General features: G+C 37.5%; 1 protein-coding gene across 5 annotated transcripts in view; it reads left to right on the top strand.

Annotated features, from left to right (window-relative positions):
* Atp8a1 (ATPase phospholipid transporting 8A1) overlaps window positions 1-24,611 on the top strand; it is a 229,096-nt gene that overhangs the window by 177,066 nt on the left and 27,419 nt on the right. For all 5 annotated transcript variants that reach the window (XM_048784412.1, XM_015482073.2, XM_048784413.1 and 2 more), the window contains 8 exons: window positions 2,109-2,292; window positions 2,388-2,498; window positions 8,821-8,895; window positions 9,002-9,124; window positions 12,918-12,996; window positions 15,078-15,139; window positions 17,678-17,734; window positions 18,612-18,719. In XM_048784412.1, the coding sequence (XP_048640369.1) occupies window positions 2,109-2,292; window positions 2,388-2,498; window positions 8,821-8,895; window positions 9,002-9,124; window positions 12,918-12,996; window positions 15,078-15,139; window positions 17,678-17,734; window positions 18,612-18,719 (799 nt within the window). The remainder of the gene's footprint in view (window positions 1-2,108; window positions 2,293-2,387; window positions 2,499-8,820; window positions 8,896-9,001; window positions 9,125-12,917; window positions 12,997-15,077; window positions 15,140-17,677; window positions 17,735-18,611; window positions 18,720-24,611) is intronic.

Below are 24,611 nucleotides of genomic sequence, written 5' to 3'. Positions count from 1 at the left end.
CTGTTTCTTGGATTATCTTCCAAGGTGGTTTGTCCATATTCAGCTTGGTAAAGGAAGCAGATGCCCTTACTAACAGCTATTATACTGTACCTTAGGGAGTGTCTCTCACTACCTCACCATCTTCTTTTAAAAAGGCAATTTTCTTCCTAAGAGTATTTCTACTCTACTTTTAACATTGAAGTTAGCCATTCCCGTGGAGTTGGGGAAATTCTCACTAATTTTAATTGGGGAGTATTAAAAATTGCAGTATCAAGCAATGAAAACAAAGTGGATTGTAATTTAGCTCACTGTGCAGGGTCAGTTCATGAGAAAAAGTATCACTGTGTCCTAACTCCATGGAACCCATAGTGTGACTTTATAATGTATTAATATTGTGAGCCTGCTAAAGGGAATTTGATAAATGTCTTCAAATGCTTCTGTTCATGCCTATTTCCCATTTGCTTTCTAGAGCGCTGCTTGGTGGGCATTCTTTTTTTGACATTTACTAAATGTCAGCTACAGTCCATGTTTAAAACATTGGCCTAGACCCAGTGGCCTTACCAATTTATATTAGCCTGTTAAGAAAAATTAAATAAAGTTGAAAATGAAATGAAAATTGCTTCAAAGGAACACGGAGGGTAACACTGAAATAGCCCATTAGTGGCCTGATACGTATTCATTCCCTCACTGAGTTCACAGCTGTGTCATTTTGTAATATTGCCAGACTCTGAAAGGAAATCCAAAGAAAAAATTAAAAATAATTCATTCACGTAGCAGCCATTTACTGAGTACCTTTTCTGGATCAGGCACTAAAAATACAAAGAGGAAGAGAGAGACTGGTTCACTCTGCAGGCATCTCACAGGCTCACGCTGTGATTCTCCAGCTTGAAATCAAAGCCAGAGCTGCCCTGATTCATTGTGCTCTTGCAGGCAGTGGGGCCTCTTGAAGGCACATATTCGAGCAGGGTATCCATTGCTAGGAATTTTTTCCTATGGAAATAATCAGGAAAATGTGCAGAGGTGTGTCGATTCTTTTAGAGTAATGATCTTCATTTTTAATAAATTACTTGCCAGATGTTTCATCAGATATTTATTGGACACCTATACCACTTAACCTTGATGAAGAATTTAACTATGAGATATTCTTCTTGTCCATCAGCATGGCATGTGCTGGTTGTTTCTTACTATTTAATTATTATCTTAATAGTTGGCTGGACCAGTTCATTGTTTAGTCTTCCTGTCTTTCTCTATAATTCCCAGTACAGTCTGGACAATTTATTAAGTTAATTGCACTGATGTACTCTGTATTAGAACCCTTCTGTCATTGTCTTGGCATTTATTTCTTAAATGGCTTTTAAGAGTCTGTGAAAAATTACTCCAAATCTAATACCAAATATGATTTTAGTATAGTTCAACATATAGTAGGCTGATGTCTTTTATTCCTGACCATGTTTTTATAAAAGGTTGATTGATTTTTACTTGTGCATCAGTGGCTTTGGAAGAAAGTGAAGCACACAAAATATATTAAGTACTTGGTGGTTTTACTATGATGGGGATTCACAGTGGTGTCTGAGAATAGGTGTAAGGATTAGCCACTCTGACTATTAATTTAAGTAGAGTTTCAAGTTGTTTTAAGCATGTAATACATTATGTAAGACCAGCTTTCAGAAGCTCAGAACTTTTACTTTCCAGGTACTGTATAGAATTTAATTATTGTCTGGAAAACTACTAACAACCTTGACGACCTTCTCTTTAATTCAAAAGTGAAAAATTCGAAATTTGGTTGTTATTTGTTGGAAAGAAATGGTATTTCTGGACTCAAATGTTTTTTTTTCTTTAACAAATTAATAAGAACATCCTGGTCAGCCAGTGCTTACCAAAGAATAATATCTTCTAGCTGTCATTTAAAGATTTGCTTCCATGACTTCATTTCCCCCCCTACTTAAAGTAGCAACCAGGTTAACTGAGAACTAAACATTTCAAAATGAGACTTTTCCATGATGGCTCTTCAGAGAATGACCCATTTGGAGCTTTTGCCTTTTTTATCCTTCAAAACAATGGCATTTCAAAATTCCTTTTTTTTTTTTTTTAAGAAAACAGAGATAACTGATAATTTGTTCTAATTTAAGGGTTTCTCCTCTTCAAAAATCTGAAGTCGTTGAGATGGTTAAGAAACAAGTCAAAGTCATAACACTGGCAATTGGTGATGGAGCAAATGACGTGAGCATGATACAGACAGCCCACGTCGGTGTCGGGATAAGCGGCAACGAAGGCTTGCAGGCGGCGAATTCCTCAGACTACTCCATAGCCCAGGTAAAGCATCACTACTGCAAAACAGGACCCACTCCTTTTTGCCAACTAACACTATGAAGAGGAAATAATAATTTTTTTCCCTACTCTTCTTCTAGTTCAAGTATTTGAAGAACTTACTGATGGTTCATGGTGCCTGGAACTATAACAGAGTGTCCAAGTGCATCCTGTACTGCTTCTACAAGAACATAGTCCTCTATATTATCGAGGTAATAGCAGGCTACATTTAAAGTCCTTGTCACTTGCATACATATTTAAAGACATTTTCTTTATGAAGACATTTTCTCATTGTTTTCATTAATACTTCATTTGCTCACTTACTTTTTATTATGTCTAAATGTATTCAAACAAAAAGGCTGTCAGCCATGGCGAACAATTAATGTTTAAATTCGAGCTAAAAATGTTATATTGCTTTCCTAGCAGTATTGGATTAGAATTGCTGATGAGGTAGTGTTTTCAGTTTAAAAAGCTACAAACTATATTTTTTATAAAGCTCAAAAACATACTAAAAAGAACAACTCACTGTTGAAGGATAATGCACATATGGAAAATTGTGTCTAAAAAGACAAGTAATGTTCCCCAGCACCACAGGAATAAAATTTTTTTAAAGAAAAGTAAAGGGATGATAAACACAAAACTGAGAATAAGTTCTAATTCTGGGGGTGACAGAGCAGTGGAATCAGAAAGAGTATACAATAGCTTTGCTGGTATTGGTTGTCTAGTGGTTTTTTTATTTTTTGTTTGTTTGTTTTTTGAAAACTTAGATCTATGTTACATACAGGTATCCCTTGCTATCCAGACTTGTCTTGGTTTCTGAGTTTGGTAAGTAACAAGAGTTCAGATAATACCGGCTTTACCTAGAAATTATATCCGTGTGTGGATAGCAAGGGATTTCTGCGATCTTTTTTGTGTATCAAATGTAGCCTTATTTTAAAAATGAAAACCTGGATCAGGAATGTCACTTCTAAAATAAAAAGAAAAAGAAGAAAAGAAAAAAATACTTTTTCTTCTATGAACATCTTTGCAGCACCTGCGAGGAGCCAGGCTCCAGGCTTAGTCCAACAGCTACAATATAAATGTAGCATGATTTCTGTCCTCCAGAACCTTGCCAATTGAATACAATGGAAGCCACATGTCTAATTTCAAATTTTCCAGGAGCTACATTAGCAAAATACTGAAATTAAAGTTCAAATTTGTTTCAATATCATATTCTATTTAACTCAATGTATTTCAAAGTATCATTTTCAACATTAATTACTATAAAATTAATAATAAATATTTTATATTCTATATTATTTTCTCCATATTAAGTGTTTAGAATTTGGTATGTATTTTAGACCTACAGTACATCTGTATTTAGACTAGTCCCATTTGAAGTGCTTGAGAGTCCCATGTGGCCAGTGACTACCATATTGTAGAGCATAGCACTAGTGGACAAATAAATGAACCTAAAGGTTACTCAGGATGTAACAAATAATTTATTTACCTTTTTTTTAACATTTGGCCTTTGAATCATCAGAAGCTATATTTATAATAATGAAACTCTAAGTGTTATCAGTTTCATGTTCCTGTTGCAACTCTGTAGGACAAGGAGGTCCTAGTAGCCTGGTAAAAAAAAAAAAAAACCTGCCTTCACTGCTGCAGAACATACCCCCATAGCTCTTCTGAGGACTTCCTTACAGAAGTTGGTGCCACCTTGCTCTCTGTTCTGTTGGCTATTTCTGCACATCTATCAGAAGGGGCACAACCTAACTATTTGCTATGTGGAAATAAGATCTCATATTTTACACCAGAGAAGTAGCACTATAAAAAAAAAAAAAATCAGTAGATCCCACATCTGCCCTGTTATTTGGGGACAGATATATGTTTGGCTCAGCTATTCTTTACCTCTGTCAGAATGCTTTTATCCTTAGTAAAGTGTTGACTGAGCATAGTTTTATTATGAGCCAGGTTAGTAAAATTGAATTGTTTTGAATATACAAGCAGCTTGCTTCATTTATTAGTCACTAAAGATCCATTATTAGGTTACAGCCTATTAGATAAAATAATCAAATATTTAGAAACAAAAATAAGATACTTCATGAACTTACTTATTATTTATTACTGCCAGGTTTGGTTTGGAACAATCTGCTTTAAGACAAAATGTGCTTCCAGAATGGTTTATAAAATCAAAAATATTAATTTTTTATATATGTTTGTGGTTCTTTTCTACAAAATGTATATATTTTTGGTTCATCTCTCCTTCTATATATCTAACTATTCTAACTAAACACTTTTAAAAGAATATTATAGTTTATTTATATATATTTTTGAAGACTTTTAAATCAGAATTTTAAAACCAGTGCCAGTAATAAATCTGCTAATAAAAATTTAATTTTACAAAATTAAATAAGTCTAGATTTTAAATGTAGATTAATTGGCAACAATGAAATGGGCAAAATTTATGTACTAATGGGAAAAATAAAATAAACTGAAATGAAAGCTGAATCTGCATGCTATTTTTCAAACCCAGGGTTGTGTGATTTGTGGTTGATTACCCCTAAATTTCACTTGGCTTTTCATGTAAAGCCTCTTCATGAGATATTTAACACTGAACACATTCTTTACACATGAAAAAGGAAGCGAGTTCTAAACTTTACTGGAAATCTCATTTTTATTTTCCTTTTAGCACTTTATGGAAATGTATTTTGAATATAATTCAGCTGTCTTGGAAATGAATTGACTTTTTAAATCAATTCCCAGATACCCAACTTTTGCCAGTTAAAACAAGTTCTGCAGATGTTAATGGCTCATGTCAATACTGCAAATGAATAGACAGAAAACACATCGGTGAATGTCTCTAGTGAGGACAGCTACCAGTCTTGAATCTTTCCTTTCAGTTTTTTGTGCTGATCAGGCGTGGGAGCAGAGAACTCATTGACTGTTTGTAAGCTGCTGTTTAATATGCAGAAATGCTCCATGAGGAAATGTCTGTCAAGCTTTAGCTGCCACGCCTCTGCTTCGAGGTGGAATTTAGGAAATAATACCAGGAGAGGCAGGTCTGAAGTTTCTTTACTAATAAAGGCATAGTCTCAAACACTGTGGGTTTTATAGATTATCTGCAAAAAAATTGCTTTCCCATCATTGAATCGCCAGGAATATCCCTGTCGAGCTCCTGTGTTGCTGTAAATTACAGCTACACAAATAAATACCCATTTAGCAGGTGGTGGTTTAAAGTTCTTAACTCCTGGTAGCTGCCTGGCAGCAGCTCTAGGTGTTGGTTTACATTATTGGCTCTTTCTAAAGAGATTTTTTTTATTTCTCTGAAATGTCTGACTCCTTCCTAACAAAATAAGACTTTTTTTTTTTCCAAATGATTGGCTGTATCCAAGTTTTTCTGTCAAGACCCCCAAACAATGTCGTGTTTTTAGTTTCCAGAAGCTGAGCTTAAATTCAATAAGGTGATACTTTCCCAGCCAGTTGAACTGAGAGATGGATTCCCTGTGAACTGAAATAATGTAGACACCTCCCCCAGAGGGCCTGGGGTTTTTCTTTCTCCATCATTGACTTTGGTTGAGTCAAAGGAGGGACTTTTGCATGTTTATGGAATTTAGATGTTATCTTATTTAGCATGGGATATGTTTCTAATATATCATTTAACTACAGATCTCAGACTAACCTGAAATCAGGTTTCTGGTAAACTACTTCACTGTTAAAGACCATATCTTTTTTCTTTTTTTAATTTTTTTTTTTTTTTTAGTTGTCAATGGACCTTTATTTATTTTTTTTATTTACTTATGCAGTGCTGAGAACCAAACCCAGTGCCTCACACATGCTAGGCAAGCGCTCTACCACTGAGCCACAACCCCAGCCCTCTTCTTTAATAAGTAAACTTGACTGCCAGAATATTTGTGTGAAGATATAGGGTAGTATATTGAAAGGTTTTATTCTTATCTAGTCATTTCTTTCTCCTTTTAAAAAAATGAAATTAGAATATGAACTTTTTAAAATGCTGAAAGTAAATCTCTAAAAAAATGTTCACCTACTTTTCAATAGGAAAAATAAATGGTAAAAATGTGTTAACATTCAACTTAAAATTTTTCTGTCATAAAGCAGTTAATTTGTGTATTTTAAAATACACTTTGAACCAGACGTGTTGGTTTATTTGCAAATAAATTTGAACTTGAAATTGTGTATACATTCATTGATTTAAGAGAGGGCCTTGTTTTTAAGCTCATGGTAGCAGTAACTTTTGAATCAGCACCAAATGTTATATACACAGAAGCCAGGGGACCACTAAAATTTACAAATATTTACCTACTACTCACACACAAATTTATTAGCAAAAACTTCCAATAGCATACAGTATTCATGACTGCAAATGTGTTTAGAACTGTAATATTTTGAGGCAAATCATGTCCTTTAGGAAAATTTGGTATGCATAGAATCCTGACTTTCTTCAGACCAACAAAGATTAGACTATGTCTTCATCGACGAGAGAGGCAGTTTGTGTTTAAAAATTCCTTATATTTCCATACCCCAAAAATCAGAAAGAGCTTCTTAGAATATATTACTGCAACAGATCACAGTTGCTGTCAGAAAAATCATAACCATCACCTGGAATAGCACAAACATGTATTAATGTATGCCACAACTCAAAAAGACCAAATGAAAAAACACAATGGGCGTGGGGGGCACTAAAGTCTGTTTCACCAACTCGTATATACTCCCAAGGGAAGAATAAACTTCAGTTTGCACGCACAAATGATCTGGCTTCTTGTTGAAGGCAAATGTTCAAAAATTTCTGTAAAAATATTGAACACAAAAGAAAGGAAAGATTTCAGATTCAACCCCAATTTCTATGCTTTTGTTATTGTTGTTAATGTGTATTACAACCTACCACCATTGGGGATTTATTTTTCATGTAATTGCCACTTTGTTTTCTTTTCCATCTCATGAAGCAGACATTCATTTTTACACATGCTCGATCAGTCCCTTCCACTATGAAAAGGAAGATCAGTGTGGGTACAGAGGCTCTTCACAGGGAGGCCAGCCTGGGTACATATTGATAAATGGTGAATTTGTAGCAATTCACGCTTCCATAATGAGGTTAAATGAAACGTGAAGTGTAGCGAAGTCCCTGTGACTCCCATTCAAAATTCACTCGAGCCGCATGTCAAGACCGCTTCCCCTACGAGTTTTGTGGTTGTGTTGTGTTTTTGTGCTTGTGTTTTGTGTAATCTCATTTCTAGTCTAGCCTTTTTACTCTTCCAGGTCAGCTTGACTTTTAGTTATACTCAGGTCTTCTTTTTATTTAAAAAAAAAAAAACAACTCATAGTAATGTTGGTATTACTCACTCAGTGATAGTCTCATTTTCCATTTTAAATATGTTGGAGAAAAACTTCTCCTTGTTGTTCTTAAATTGTGTTTAGAAAGTTAAGGCTTTAAAGAAAATGGTAAAATACATAAGAATGTTATGCTTTAATGTAAAGATTTGATTTTTATCAAAGCATGAAATTTAAATTGAAAGTATTTTAATAGGTATATTCAAATTTAACATTCTGATGGCAGTAATTAACAAGAACTGTGAAAATATTTAACACACTCACCTACTTTGACCCATAAATTGTATGTTAAGAATTTATTCTAAGGAAAAAGAGATGGGTAAGGTTCAGTTTGGAATCATTTCTAATAGCAAAATCTTTAAGCAACCTAATATCCAAAATATTTACATCCACACTTTAGAAGTTCTACATCCATTAATGGCATATTAAAGGATATAGAACAACTTAAGAAAATGCATATTTTGTAATGTGAAGAGGAAAGAGCAAGATATAACTCTATGTACATAAAATTTTAAATAAATTTGTGAATGTGTTTAAATAAACTGATACAAAAGGAAATATTGATTCTATTATAGGATATTATTTTCTAAGTAGATGTTAGTTATAATTAAAAATTTCACTTTAACTACATCCTGATAGTATTTTTTAAATGTAATTAAAGCTATAAAAATTTAGTGATGTATGTAAATATAGTCCCTTTTAAAAACAAATTGTTTTTTGTTTGTTTGTTTATTTTTGACTGGGTATTGAACCCAGGGGTGCTTTACCACTGAGCTATATTGCCAGTTCTTTTTATTTAATTTTTTTTTAATTGGAGGCAGACTCTCTATAAATTGCTAAGGGCCTTGCTAAGTTGCTGAGACTGATCTCAAACTTGCCATCTCCCTGCCTCAGCCTCCCAAGTCACTGGGATTACAGGTGTGTTCCCTGCACCTGGTTTTTAATTTTTTATCAGTGGTTGCTTATTCATAGCCCTGATATAACTTGACAAATAGAACCAATTCTGACTTGAGTAGCACATGCCTTATGAAGGTATCCCTCTAAATCAAAAAAAGTAAAGCAAAGAAGTCGTCTTCAAGAGCATCCTAAAAATATATAATGCTGTAGTTTTGCAAAATTGAATATACAATAGATTCTAAGCAATACATTGATTTTTTTTTTTTTTTTTGTTCTAATTTTGGGTTTTTGGGGTTGTTTTCTTCCTAGATCTGGTTTGCCTTTGTTAATGGCTTTTCTGGACAGATCCTCTTCGAAAGATGGTGTATAGGTCTTTATAATGTGGTAAGTTTTATACATTTGGTAATAATGCCTGTTTTATTGAATAGTCTGAAATAAAGATGCACCCTGCATTTGGCTGTGTGGTATAATGACCGATTTGTTACTTCAGCTGTTTACAGCAATGCCTCCCTTAACTCTTGGAATATTTGAGAGATCATGCAGAAAAGAGAATATGTTGAAGTATCCTGAACTGTACAAAACGTCCCAGAATGCTCTGGACTTCAATACCAAGGTAGGAGCCATTGTCCAGGCACAGATTCAGTGGAGCTGCTTGATTGCTCTGACTACTTAGGGCAGCTTGTTTTCAAAGCCAAGGAGACTCCAGCCTGAGGCAGGTGAGGGGGTGCCCACCAGGGTGAGTCATCCTTCTTAAAGTTCTGATACAGCAGGGAAGGCTTTTCATCGGTTGGTTTGATTTTGCTTGAGTTAGTCATTTTGTGTTATAAAATTAAAATGAAATCACCATCTGCGGGGATTTTTGAGGCAGCGTTGGGCTGATCTAGGAGACAGAAGTCACTGAACGTTTGGTCTCTGACTTCTGTTTTTTGCAGCCTTGTAAGGAAATGCTCACTCCTCATGGCATTCATCCATACAGGACTGCCAAGGGTTAGCTTTACAGGGAAATGGGTGAGAGGGATGATATCATTTCTAACTCACCTTCTGTTTTGTGAAATAACTCTTTTGTCTTCATTAGAATTTTGCATTAATTGGCTCAGACATTAACATTACAGACTCCAGGAAATAACATTGTTTAATCATAGTGCTCGGTATTTCCAAACTTTAAAATTAAAAATACAAGGTAAGCTGGGGATATAGCTCAGTTGGTAGAGTGCTTGCCTCACATGCACAAGGCCCAGGTTCAATCCCCAGCACCACAAAAAAATAAAATAAAATAATAAAATGTTGGCTATTTTATCTATTATTATTATCTAAAAATCACAGTCTGGGTTTATATGCCATATAACAGTCAGAGGCTGTTGTCATCTCTTGTGATTTGTAATACTTGTTGTTCATCCTGGCAACAAAAGGTATCTTATTTTCTGCAAAGTTTATTTCCTGAATGTAAGTATTCCAAAGAATCTCTATAGGGATTTGTTAATTATTCAAGTTCCTTAGTAGTGCAAGTGAGAGAGAAATGAATTTTAAATCATAACAATCAAAATAAATACCATTTTGAATCTATCATTCGAATATTTCATTAGCGTTATAAAAGCCCCTGGTATAATATACCCTCACAGAATCATTTTCATTTAATATAGTGCATGTTTATTAGCATGTGATTGATAATTGTATGTAACTTTAGTTCAGTGTACTAAATTTAGGACAGTTAATGTGGGATATTTTTATTATATTCATAAAGCTCTCCAATGCCATTTATTTTGCTGAAAATAAAGTAAAACAGGTGTTTTGGGCCTCTAACCTCACACCATAAATGATAGGGTTAAGTTTATAGCCAAGAGGTTATTCTTCTGAGACTCGTCTTCACTAATACACTGTGCATGAATGTCCAGCCGCATATGTGAATACAACTTAATGGTTTCATGTCTTAGTTAATTAAAATAACAAATACACTAACGGTTCTTTAACTTATACCACTGTTTTTTAAAAGTATTTCTAGTCATCCTTTTTAAAACTATTATTATTGATGACATTCAGTATCCAAGCTCATATTTTAAATGTTTTATTTTTGAATTTTTAAAATGAATTTATCATGCCCAGTTTGTATTAAATTCTACTGCATTTCTATAGTGTTTTTCGTTACCTGTGATGGGTATTCTGAAATGACCCAAAGCTACAGTCTGGGCACATACAATGGAAGTGAGCTCTTGTTTCCCTTAAAAAGTGATCCAAGAGCTAGGAAAGCCCCGGGCCTACTACTACTATATTAAGAGTAATTCCCACCAACCCAGACGGTAGTATCAGCCTCAGCCACGGGTCTCTGGGGTCTCTGTCAGCAGCAGCTCGGCCTCCTGGGTGCCGTCTCAGGAGGTGACTTTCCAGCCAGAACTTGGCCACTTCACTCTTGCTTAAAAACGTTAACTCGATAATTGTCGTTCTAACTGGAGTGAGATGAAATCTTAGAGTAGTTTTTGATTTGGATTTCTCAAAAACACCAAAGGCCAAATATTTTCTCTGATATGTGGATGCTGATCCATAATGGGGGGCGCCTGGGGGAGAAGCGGGTTGGGGGGAAAAGGGAAGAATGAGGAACTTTGGGTGGAAGGAAGTAAAGGGAGGGGAGGGGGCATGGGGGTTGGAAAGATGGTGGAATGAGACGGACATCATTACCCTAAGTACATACATGATTGCACAAATGGTGTGACTCTACCCTATGTACAACGAGAGAAATGTGTACTATGAATCCAAATGCATTCTGTTGTCGTGCATAACTAATTAGAACAAATAAAAGAAAAAAGAAACATAACTCCATCCTCCCAGGACTATCCAAAGTCATTCCCACAGTGCTGCATCCTTTCCTACTCCTTCTGCATGATAACGAGGACACAGTTCTATGGCCGGGGAAAGGGTCCAGCAGGTAGTAGGCAGTTTTAGTGCAGGGCATTTATTATTTTTTGTATCTTTTGTGGTTGAAAACAACTGGCATTCTGAAAAATCATCAGATTGGCTCAAATAAGTTATACAGTTTCCATATTTGTTTGAATATTGGCTGTTCATATACACACGTCGCCAACTATTTTTTGATAGGATATGAGGGGTTTTCTAAAGATTGCTGGGAAGTTTTTTTTTTTTTTTTTTTAATTAAATCTCATATAAGTGCTTTAAAACTTGGGGACAAATGGCTACCAAATGCATAGTTGTGCACCCAGCAGTTGCTGTGTGTCCCCAGCGTGGAAGCATTGTTGTGGTGAATGATGGCGCTTACGTTTGTTATGGTAAAAAGGGTCGGAGGTTCTGAGGTCATGACAGGGGTTAAAGGATTAGCATGTGACAATAAGTATCCGTCAGGAAAATGGAAAAGTAGAACTAATTTTTCTTGCACCCACCTGTGCTTTCTGTCAAATAAAAACTTGTGGTAATGACACAGTGAGGAGAAGCGACAAAGGTTAATGAGTAACACAAGTTCAAATGTGTAATGTGTTGGGGCGTAAATTGGATCATACAATCCAGTGTGGCCCGGTGAACTAACAAAGGAGATTGAGACCCCAGTGGAAAATTTGGGGAGGCAGGCGACTTAATTTCTGTTGTTTGAACAGCTTTAAACTATTAATACGTGCCAATTTTGTTTAGTATGAGTTTTGTTTGCAAGAGGCACTTTTAAATGACAAAACTACAACTGTTCAGAGGGCCCATAAGAATTCTAAACAGTTCTTCTATAACTTAATCTTTCACATTCATGCTACATAAAAAGTAGTCCTCGCTCTCTTGTTCTTAAAATACGACAGACATGAAAAGTCATATTGTTATTAAATGGTGTTATAATGATATGAAATTTGGTATTGACGGGTGTTTTAAAAAGCTGCGAAAAGTATTATTTTAAACGTTGTACTTGCTATTTTTAACATAACATGTATATCTGTGTGTTTCTATAGAAAAAGAGAGAGTGAGCATCCTATCTTGTTATCATTGAAAAGTTGACACTTGTATGTACCTGGGGAACAGAAAGGGATTTCCCCCAATTACAGTCTTTAAAAAAAAAAAAAAAAACTCTGCTCTTCTGGGATTATGAAAATAGTCCCACCTAAGGAATCTCAAGATCTGCATTTATTGTAAATTTTATTTTCTTTTTCAGGCAGAAATTTAAACTTTTGATACTTGGGGTGTTTTTTTTTAAAGTAGTGGAAAAAATTCAAGAGAAGCTGAAAAAACATTTTGAGAAACATAAAAATAAATAAATGACCCATGAAAGTCTAAGAGGCAGAAAGTGTCTGTCAGTTCTATTAATTCACAGTGGTGGCCTGACAGAAACACGTTTTGTGAATCTAGCTCATAGATAAAAAGAAAGGTCAGAGTTCACAGAGCTAGTTTATCGCAAATGGTTCTCATGGATTTTTGTTTTCCCTCAGGTTTTCTGGGTTCATTGTTTAAATGGCCTCTTCCACTCCGTTATTCTGTTTTGGTTTCCATTAAAAGCCCTTCAGTATGGTAAGTAGAAAAGAGATGAATGCTAAAAGATGACTTTTTACTTTTTTAGAAAAGGAACACACTCTAAATATATGTTTTTTAAAAAAAAAAAATTGTAGCAGTATTTTCCTTAACCTAGAATGTACGCATCCCAAAGTCCTACACACTTTAAAGATTTTTATTATTCCTCTGGGAGCAAAGTGATTTAATGTATGCAAAGCCTTTCTTCTTTACTTCTCATGTTTTCCAGACTTGCAGAGAGTTAAATTTTAGGGCTCTTTTTCTCCCCCTTTGTTGATGTATAGCTTGAAGACAATAAGTGCTAATATTTTATGTAGTCTATTTATTATACCTGTGAGATTTGGTCAAGCACTTTATGCACAGCCTAATCAGACTGGCTAGTATTTTCAACTAGATTCGAGCCAATTTGGAGTGAGGTTTTTAATTCGCTCTTATGTTCATCTTGGAGTGCAAACTTCGGCTCTGCTCATTTCAAGGGAGTGATTTTATTCTGTCCGTTTTGACAGATAGGATCATGACATACTTCCCATCACATAAAAATGATTCAGTAGCCACTTTAGGAAAGAGGTCCACGGGACACACTAGCTTCTGTGTCCTGGAGCAGACCTTGCCCAGAGATGCTAGGGAAGACCACCGGCCATTCGATGCTGGTGCTCCAAGACTACTGCAGTAAAATCCTGCAAGTACCCCACCCCCCATGTGAAGATGCCAGTCCTTCTGAAGTGCAAGCCACACCTTCCGTCTGAGCTTCTGGTTGTCAGCCAGAGCCTGCTGCCAGCTCTTTACTGCAGGAAGGATCCCTATAAACACAAATCAAGACAGGTGTCTCCCTCCTGGGGAACCACAGACTCACCATATTTAGAATTCAATCCTCCACCTCCATACCATTGCTTCTTCCTCACCATAGTCTAGTGGTTCCCTCTGCCCCCAGGTGTGCTCAGAGAGGCCCTCTAGGGTCTCCCAGGGCAAAACAGAGGGGTCACTCTGCCCCACTGTTCCTGTCGCCCCAGCCCTTTGTTGTCCCTGTGTTTCTTCATGGTACTTGTCTATCAAGGTGTGATGTATTTGTTTTTTGGTTTTTGGGGGGTATTTGTCTTTCTCCTCTATTCAGAAGGGCATGGAATCAGTCGGCTCTGTTGTGTTTGCTTTGCTTAGAACAATTCCCAGCTTCTCATAGGTGCTCAGTAAATTATGGATGAATTACCAGGAGCATGCAGTGTGAATAAGCAAGTGCTACGGAGAAGACAGTGGGTTCACATCCTAGTGTAGTTTTTAATCTCCTTTATTAATTGCTCAGTAAATTATAGCAGTTAAATACTTTCACTTTCTAGGCCATGGGAATATTTTGTTTCTGAGATACATTTCACATCCATAAAGTTCACCATTTTAAAGTGTATAATTCAGTGGATTTTTGGATTTTCAGGGACCTCGCAGATGTCACCATTATCAATGCCAGAACCTTTTCATCATTCAGTAGAGAAACTCTGTGCCTATTAGCAATCACTCCCTGTTTCTCCAAGCTTCCCCCAATCTTCTGGCAACCACTGATTTTTCTGTCTCAGTGCTTTTCATATAAGTGAAATTATATAACTGACCTTAATTTATCCATGTTGCAGCATGAATCAGAACTTTATTCCTTTTTATAGCTGAATAATATTCCACTGTATACATCCAACACATTTTGTTTGTCTATTATTCAGTTGATGAACATTTGTGTTGTTTCTACTTTTTGGAGCCATGGGACCTTGAAGTTCAGGGTATAATTCAGGACACCCCAACCTTAGATTAGTTCTACAGGTAAAGTTAATCTTCAGAATACAAAATCAATATAGGTGTAAAAGACAGAAGTTGGTTCACCAGTCAAGTTTCTTGTTCCCTGTTGCCTTTTAGAAATTTGTTTTTTGGGGGCTTATCTGTATAGCAACTTTGTGAGACTAGAAATGGTGTTTTTCTACATTAACCTCATTTCTGGCTCCAATGTTCATCCCTTGTTTTCCCCTGTTTTGTTCAAAATTTCTAAATTGAATTTTCTTTCCTAGAACCTCAATCATTTTTTCTAACAAGTCTGTCTTCTCTTGCAGGTAATGTATTCGGAAATGGGAAAACTTCCGATTACCTGCTTCTGGGAAATTTTGTGTACACTGTGAGTACAGAAGGGCATTTGCCTTGTTTGCATATAAAACCAAGCCTTTCATCTGTGCACATTTTATTTTTAAATTTAAAATTTCCTAGGCTTAAATGTTAGTTCCCTTTAAAAATGAAATAAGGTATTTTGACTTTTTAGAGATTCTCTATATTAGCTTTTTAAAATGTCGCTTGGGTTTACTGACTTAAAAGGACTTCGTATGCTTTTGTTTTCAGTATTTCCTTTTTATTCTTACTGCCCTGATTTGAGTTTTTTTTTTTCTTTCCGTTTTCCTTTCTCCTCAAATTTATTTTACGGCCATAGTTAATATTTTCTTGCATTCCTGAATTTGTGGCAAATTTTATCAAAGCACTCTTGGGTATGTAGCCAGTTATTATTTTGAGGCTCTTAATAACTGAAATGTGAGGGATCTCCAGGCTCCGGTGAGGGTGTGCAACACTAGCTCTTGCACCATGGGTACGTACACAGTCTGAGCATTCCTGCCTCTAACAAGCTGAAAAGTGTTTTTAAACCATCTCCCTTTAAAGCCAGGAGACCTAGTGGGTGCTGCTGCCTGAGGTCAGTGTCTGATGACCTGGGTATCTGATAAAGGGTCACTTCAACCTTCAACTCTGAACTCTGCTAGGATAGCTCCGGCCACACCCTCTGTGTCGCATTCCTTGTCCTCTGGACAGTGTGTTTTCCAATGGCCATTGTGCGGCTAACTCAGTTGATAGAAAAGCTGTAATAGGGTGTTTAAATGTCAGGGGTTGTGGGCTGGCCGTGTAGCTCAGTGGTAAAGCACGCACTTACCATGTATGAGATTCCCCATGCAGTCCCCAGCACCCAAACACAAAAAGGATCCATCTCAAGTGTTTCAATAGGTGAATAATGGGAAGTTAAGATCATTCGATAACAGAGTTATTGAGGCTCTAGCAAATCTGGGGGATGTCCTTTCCATTGACACCAACCCATTGAAGTAGTAAAAGAAAAGCAAAAGCAGGTTGGAGGGACTGGGGCTTCCTTCTATTAACAACACGAATGCAAAACAGGTAAGGTAAATACTTAATGGCATAGGTAGAAATAAGTCAGTGTATATGTCATGGATGTTGCTTAGGAACCTTTAAAGTGCTCAAGTCTCAGGAGAGTATTTTTTCTATGATTTTACATGTCAAACTACATTTTATTTTAGAACTTTTTATGTAGCTTAATTAACATTTACATTTTAATAAGAGTTTTATTTCTACAGATATTAATCCAAACTTGCCACTAGATCTCCTGCTGAGAAAGCCCACTGTCTTCCTTTAACCTAACTTTAAGACCCCATTGGGAAGCGTCTAAGCAAATGCTGGGCTCAAACCCTGCAAGTGCCTTAAAGTAGGGCTGGGAACTTGGGGCATTTATTAGTCACCAGTGCCAGGCAAACATCTTACTTCCATCACCAGCAACTACTCAAAGTGCCCAGAGTTCCCTTGACTACTAACAGCATTTAAAATTTTATTATTAGTTTTACATAGACCATAATAAATAGTATTCCAGTGCCAAGCATGGTTCCCAATGTTTTATATTAGTGTTTTGACCTCAAGCATAAAACACAACCCCTACGAGGTAGGTAAGCTTTATCAGAGCCAGTTTATGGATAGAGCTAAGACACACACAGATAAAGTAACTTGCCTTATTCAATAACCAAAGCAGCAACTAGGGGCAGAATCTTGGGCACAGACAATCTGACTCCAGAGCAAACAAATGTAACCATGGGAAACAGCAGTGAGGTAGTCCCGGTTCCCTCCACTCCGAATTATCGTCATAGTCATCGTCAAGGTGTGTGTCATGGAAGGGTAACAGACTCTCACAACTAGCTACATAAACGTTACGTTTTAAGGGCATAAAGTTGCAGAACGAGTGTTTAGATTTCTAAATACCATTATTTCATTTTTATAACTTATCTTTGAAATTCAGAAAGGTGGGCTTTTAGTATGAAACATGATTTAAAATTCAGTTAAAGGCAGCTTGAAAACCCAAGTTAACACTGTGCTGTCACTATTCATGAATTGTACAAAAAGCAGGCAGACATGTCCTCGGGAGCCTCATGGATGGACTCTTAGACTGTGGACTTGAGGAGAGGCAGGGACAGGCGATAGGAGTCCTGTGCTGCAAACAGGCAGCTCTGGCTGACCTCGTCCTAATGTGAGCCAGCCGGCTGGCTGATCTCATTTTTTTGCTTGTGCAGACAAAGCAAGCAACAAATAATTTACAGTCCCACGGTTTAATTCAGTGCTATCTGTTCTTTATAAATCTCACTCTCAGGCCAGGAATGGTGGTGCACACCTGTAATCCCAGCAGCTCAGGAGGCTAAGGCAGGAGGATCCAGAGTTCAAAGCCAGTCTCAGCAACTTAGCGAGACCCTGTTTCAAAATACAAAATATAAAGGGGCTGGATGTGGCTCAGTGGTTAAGCTCCCCTAGGTTCAATTGCTGCTACAAAAAAAAAAAAATCTCAGTCACTTGATAAATTCATATTTATGAAATAAAATGACATTTTCCCTTTCTGTTTCAGTTTGTAGTGATAACTGTGTGTTTGAAAGCTGGACTGGAGACATCGTATTGGACATGGGTAAGAGAATCTCTGATTACACCTAAGAATTGTCACATTTGCTTGTTCATTCTTTCCAATTTTTTTTTATATTTTTTAATTCTAAGTTGATATGTCCCTTTATTCTCATCTAGAGATTGTTAACTGTGGGGAGTTGAGAGTGGAGGGAAGAGAATTAAGAATTCTAGTTTGGAAACACTGAGTTAAGCAAACAAGTTTATTATCACAAAATTTTTCAGTATTATGTATTGTGACTATCCCAGGAAATAGGCAAACTTCCCAACTTCCCAACTTATGTGTCCATGAAACTTTTCTTAGAGTGTCACAGACACAGACACATTAGAAAATAATTCTGAAGACCAGTAATATTAATGAACTATCTATCCTCAGATATTTATAAATTCCCAGTTTGGATAAAGCAAGTTCTATTTTCATTATGTTAGCTTTGCAGTATCTCCCTGTTTAGGTAGAAAGACATAGAGGAAAAAAAATCAAAGTTTGATAATCAGGGGAAAGATTGGCACAAGAAATCAGGATTTGGCAGTTTGGGGCATCCACGTAATATTCTTAAAAGGATCTGTCTTCTTTTGTGGGGAGCAAAAATAAAGGAGGCTTAAAGGTAACAGGTAAAGAAGTAAATAGTCACTACAGGAGATCAGAGAAGGAATGGGTAGTTGAAATTCCAGTCCCACAAACGTTGTTACTGTTGTAGAAGAGATTAGCACTTAATGAAAGATGCAGTAAAACACATTCACACGGGCAATTATGTAGCAATTCCTATAGATAATATTTTTGTGACTGTAGTAAAAAATTAATAAGGGAATTTGTGAAGTTTCACTAGTGTTTGCACACTCAGCTGGCTGGAGTTGGCTTTGACTCAGATTTCCTTGCTTTGCAGTTCAGCCACATAGCAATCTGGGGCAGTATCGCACTCTGGGTGGTGTTTTTTGGAATCTACTCATCTCTGTGGCCTGCTGTTCCGATGGCCCCTGATATGTCTGGAGAGGTAATGTTCACTAATGACTTGTGATCCACTGATATTCGTTAATGAACTTGCATCGTTTAGCATGATTTTCCATTTTGTTGATTTATGTTCAAATAGCATTTAACCATTCAAAAGCTATTTTTAAATTCCACAGTTGGGAATGATGAATCTTTATAGAATATTTTAAGCATGAACATTTAACTTAAATCTGATTTTATCCTTTCAAAAACAACTGGAACAATAAAATATGGTGGTTAGGAGTTTGAATCATGTTAGGAATATCCATGTAGAAGATGCCATTTTAAAATTAGACTGTAAATCCACAAGTACATTCTGGGTAAGAGGTTTGGGGGGACGGTGTGTTTCTGTCTTTTGGGCAGTCTGTCATTTCTTAAATTATCTCTTATTCTAAAGAAAAGCCTGCCATCGCTAGATTAAATGCGCTTTCCAAGTTGTCTTAATGACATCAGTTTGGTTCTCATTTTGAAAGAATTAGGGCACGTGACATTTCAGCCTTATCATAGTCCATTTTCCATTCTGTCTCTCAGTTTCTTGTTACTCTGGTAGAAATTGAGTTATTAGGTGTTCATGGGGGAGTGTCAAAAGATCTCCTTTCCTTCAGAAGAGAATCCAGCAGTAGGAGGGTTTATGATTTCAATTGCAGGAAATTTGACATAAAATGTATAAAAGAAAATGTGGAAAACATTTCGGGATTTCCTGTGACCTCACAGTAACTTGCAAATCAAGGTAACATGAGCCCTGTTACAGGACATTGTTTTACCACAGTCACAGGAGCCCTTTCCAGTGGTTTCCATGTATTTCTTGCCCCTAAGTACTGCCTGAGTATCTTTCACTTTTGACAGTCTGGTTTATAGATCATTTTCATGAAATTTTATCTGACAGCATCCTGCTTTTTATAAATTAGCAGAATGCAGGCACATTTAAAAACTTTTTTGTGGTTAAGTTTATTGGAGGCATCACATGCCATTACAGCCAATCCAGATGCATCAGGAGCAAGTACTTTCTTCCACCACATGCAAAGGCATCTTTTAAACATGCACTGTGAACCCTAGAAAATGTACAGCATGTATTTTAAGAATAGAGGGAAGGCTGTGAATTGTGAAAACATCTCCTCCTTGCCTTGGTTCCTGAGTCCTTTTTTCTGAAGAAAAATTTACATACATATAAATGGTGTGTGTGTGTGTCTCAGATGATACCTCTTGGGAAACCCAGTTCTATTCTTTGTTCCTGTTTGATATGTTCTATCTGGTCTGAACCTGCTTTTCCCCAAGATCAATTCTAACATAATATCTTCTTTTCATTTTATCTCCCTCTGTGTTGTTTATTTTATCTTCAAAATGAGTAACGCAAAAGATTCTGAGACCCAGATAGTTGAAGCAATTGTAGCCAGTAGGACCACCTTCTCTAAGACAAGTGTGAAGTTTGACTGGCTTTGTGCCAACCAAATATAATTCTACCCATGCCTGTGGAATTCCCAGCATTACTCAAACACGGAACTTAATATCATCCCTTGAGACTTACGGCAATGCTATATTTAATTCAAAGTGAAATGAATGTCAGTACTCCATCACATTTTCACTCACATCAGAGATGGTGGGAAGTGCTAACAGGGGTTCTGTTTCTTGTTGTTTTATTACTACTGAAACTGTGAGTCAAGTGTTTAAATAACTGATGCTTCATTGAAAATGTAAAGAATGAATTAATTCCACCATTGGCTTTATTAGCTTATCTGAAATAAGTTACACAAAGAAAGGAACAGTGCTTTAAATTTTTGTAGTATGTTAGTGCGTAAGTATAAGCCCGTGTAAATGAACACTATGCCAACTCCAAACTAAGGGTATAACAGAATGCAACTCAAGGATAGATCATCTTCCTTTATTGTTTCTTGGGCACTTGGGTAGCAGATTCCACAAAATGTTGTAGCTGTGCTCAATTTTTATCATTTTTTATAGATACAGAGTCCCTAGTTATATTACAAACCAGATAATTTCAGGAAGAAGTGACTACCCGTAGGTTTATACTTTTCTAATCTTAAAATTCTATATTTCAGGGCTGGGGCTGTAGCTCAGTGGTAGAACGCTTGCCTAGCATATGTGAGGCACTAGGTTCTATCCTTAGCACCACATAAAAATTAAAAAATAAAGGCATGCTGTCCATCCACAAGTACAAAAAAATTTTTTTTAAATCTACATTTCAATCAAGACTATAGTCCAATACATACATGCAAATAGACATGCATGTATACATATATCCAAAATATTCATTTATATGCCAATATTTATACCTGTGTGTATGTAAAATTGGCTGATTGTATAAAGTTCATTCCTCTTTCATCTCTATATGTCATATATTATATATGCATTATTATATATTACACATAGTAATATTGTAAGTAACAGCAACATAAGTATAAATATTACCCTCTGCTGCCTGATGTTTTATATAATGAAACACTGCCCAGGTTAGCTCCCAGAACTGTTCCACAGGACTCCTGATGTGTGTAGGGCACTTTCTGTCACCACCACTAATAGGGTCATGTGTGTCTAAACCAAAGACTGTTCATAATGCCTACAATCCCAGTCCTTTCCTCTGTTGGCTTAATAGAAACTCTGTCCACAACTAAAAATTAGTTAATTTTGTACATAATTATATTTTGGTTGCATAAGAGCCTAACTCAAGGCCTCCGGGGTGCTATGGCCTAGAGGTGGAGTAGACAGACTGAACACAGCAGCCCCGAGCAGCTCTGTAGTTTATATGTAGTTCAAAGGGGCTTTGACTGATAGAGGAGTGATTTGAGAAGGCAGCCATCATCTGGGAAGAATCATGATGCCCATAATTCCTAACGGACACTGAAGACTCGCCTTGCCGCAGGTGTTCTCTAAGTACTTCACACGGATTCTTTTAGCAAATTCAAGGGCTGGTATGGCGATGCTTCTATGTGGCAGGCACTGTTCTAGGCACTGTGGCTTCAGAACTGAATAAAATGAAGAAAAGGCCACATCTTCTAGTGGAAGGAGAAAGACCATAAATAAAATAATTTCATGAATGGGCAGAATTAAAGGCTCTAGAGAAAAGTACAGCGGGCAAAGGGAGCCAAGAGCCCAGCTTGCAGATGTTCCCTGTAGAACCATGAAGGCTTTACTCACGGTCACATAACCCGCTACTGGAGGCTTGAGAGAGAAGTGTTGTGACCTGACCCAAGTTTTCCCAGCAGGACTCTGACTGCCACTTTTTGAACCACCTAGAAAGTTATTGCCGCAAACCAAGTGAGAGGGAACCGTGTCTTGGGCCAGGAGAGTGTCAGTGCCGAGAAGCTGTCAGATTCAGAATATGGCTGGAAGGGCAAGCCACAGGATCTGCTGACAGGTTGGACGTGAGGGACGGAGGTCAGGGAAGACTCCCATGTTCACCATGAGCATCGTGAGGGCATGTTAGATACTATCCCATTAATCCTCAAGCAAACTTGGTATAGAACCCAACTTGCAGATGAGACATCAAGTCTGACCTCCCGTGAACAGGAAGTGACAGAGGGAAGATCTTGCCTCACATGTGCTGCTTCTCTGATGTTCGTCATTGACGAATCCAGAAGTCAGAAGTCTGCACCCACCAGCCTCTCCCATCGACACTGCTGCGCTCCTTCCCCAGGGACCACTGCCTCTTAGTCCTAACTCAGACATGACACTGTCAGTCTCCCAGTGCCCCATATGGCACACTAAGCTTTTGTTCAAAACTGTCCTTGATTCTTTGTGGTAGACAAACAAATAAGAATCACTGAGGTACAGGTTCCAAAGAGGCAGATGTCAGTTCAAATAAGTACATCTTTCCCACATCTAGCCATTTCCAGCAGATAGACCAGGCTGCTGCTGGTCTTAACTAATAATCCTTCCCTTGCCAGGCAGTGACCAGCTCTGGACCACTAGGGACACTTAGGCCACTCTTTATCCATTCTACACCTCCAAGGTCACCTTCCAGTTTTTTTCCTAACATTGCACTTCTCCTGTGTGCTTCTCCTTATTGTGTCCTCTCCAGAGGAGCATCTGGAATGGTAAAAAGGTGCAGACTACTTTGCTCTAATTAACAGGATCTCAGGATGCAAACTGTACAAATCAGGCAACTTACAAGTACAAGTCTCATGCTTCCAAATTCAGCTTGATAGAAACTCACAGATCAGGATTTTATTGTCATTTCCAGTTTGTATTCTTGGTTCATATTTGCAGCTCCTTTCTGAAGACAAAGCTATTTCTTGCAATGACTTGAAAGAAAACCCTTGCTCAGTAAGAGGGGGAAGGAAAGAAACCAGCATTTATTATGCACCCACTATGCTCGCCTGTCAACATGCTAAATGCCAGGCATGCCTCACTTTAGTTAAATCCACATTGGAAACCTTTGTGGCAAGCAGAGAAATAGCCAGTGACCCAGAACTTTCAACCCAGAACTTTCTTTTCAAATCCCAATGGGATTTTCCTCTAATATCCTGAGGAATTCAATACCTTCTCTACGGGGCTCATTGCTCTCTGTTATTCCCAGGTGAGAACTCTTTCTTTTCATATTGCAACTGTCTTCCTGCTGATCTGCTTCCATCTGATCTACTATTGCTCAGCTTACCCAGGGCCCTGATCAGTTTCCCTGAGTTAGTCAGAGGTAGAAGTGGTCCCATCTCTTTAAAACATACCCTTCCTTCATCAGTACCCACCTCACTCTCTCAATTCCAGTTACAGAAATCCCTTCTCACTTCATATCCCCACTTTTTACCTCTTCTTAATAGAAATATTCACATCAATAATTCCTGTCTAATTTTTTTAAAGCCTATGCAATATAAAATTCAGTCATTCCGCATCATCAGAGAAGGCATGCTGGCCAGTCTGCTATCTCAGGGTGCCAAGTGCGGGGGACAGTCGCTCTTAGAAGCATTTTTCATATAGTCACTCATTTACTGTTCACAGCAACACTTTGGGATGGGTCCTGTTGTACATTTCATAACCACAGAGTGGTTAAATCGCTTTCTCAAGGTTACACAGCTCCTAAGTATCTGAGCTGCCATCTGAACCCAGGGAGCATCTGTCCCTTTCACCACCATGCACATGGACATCTGTTGCTTTTGCCTTTCTTCTCTCACATCTCCTTTTCCCTCCACGATGGCTTTTGCCCACCCTCATCTGCTTTAAAGGATTAACACCCTGTTAGTGTCAACACCAGCAATCAGAGTCCTTATTTCCAATCCGGTCCGCCAGTGTGCTGTCTCCATGTAATGTTTCCATCTTCAGCTGTCCTTGGCTGCCTCTCCCATGGATGGGGTTTCTTCTCACACCACCAAACAGCTTCTTTTCCCATTACTTCAGCTCATTCTCCTTGCCTGAAGTTGCCAGAAAGCCACTCCCCAGATACCTCAGGGTGCAGTGGGGACTTCACTGACTGGCCTCTGCCAGCACGGCTTGCTCTCTGTTGGTGGGCAAGGTGTTCCCATTTGCGAAACATTCCTTCTTGGAGCTTTGCACCGTCTCCATTGACAGTAAATTTGCGTCTCTCCCCGTGATCATGATTCAAGTGATAGTTATTGACAAGTGTGTGCGTACCACGCGATATCGAAAAGGAATTGTGACATTGGTCATGGAAAGTGGATCCTACAAAGGTAGACAATTGGGGTGAGGAATATAAAGAGAAAACAGTGTGCTAAACCTGGCCATGACTTTAAATATGCCGCTGTCTTCCTCTCCTCTCACAAATATGGTTGTGATTTAAGAGAGAACTTTTTGTTCAGGCTTGTATTTTTTCACACCAGTACAACAATTTATGGGGCAAGGTAGGCCCTGGGGAAAAGCGCTATGTTATATAAACACATGCTGGCCCACTTGTCCGACTTTTCTCATTGATGATCCTTGGGTGTTTTCTGAA

This window comes from Marmota marmota, unplaced genomic scaffold (assembly GCF_001458135.2).
Source record: "Marmota marmota marmota unplaced genomic scaffold, marMar, whole genome shotgun sequence".
NCBI classification, from domain to species: Eukaryota; Metazoa; Chordata; class Mammalia; order Rodentia; family Sciuridae; genus Marmota; species Marmota marmota.
Note: the sequence above shows the minus strand (reverse complement) of the source record. Positions and strands in the feature narration are given on the sequence as shown.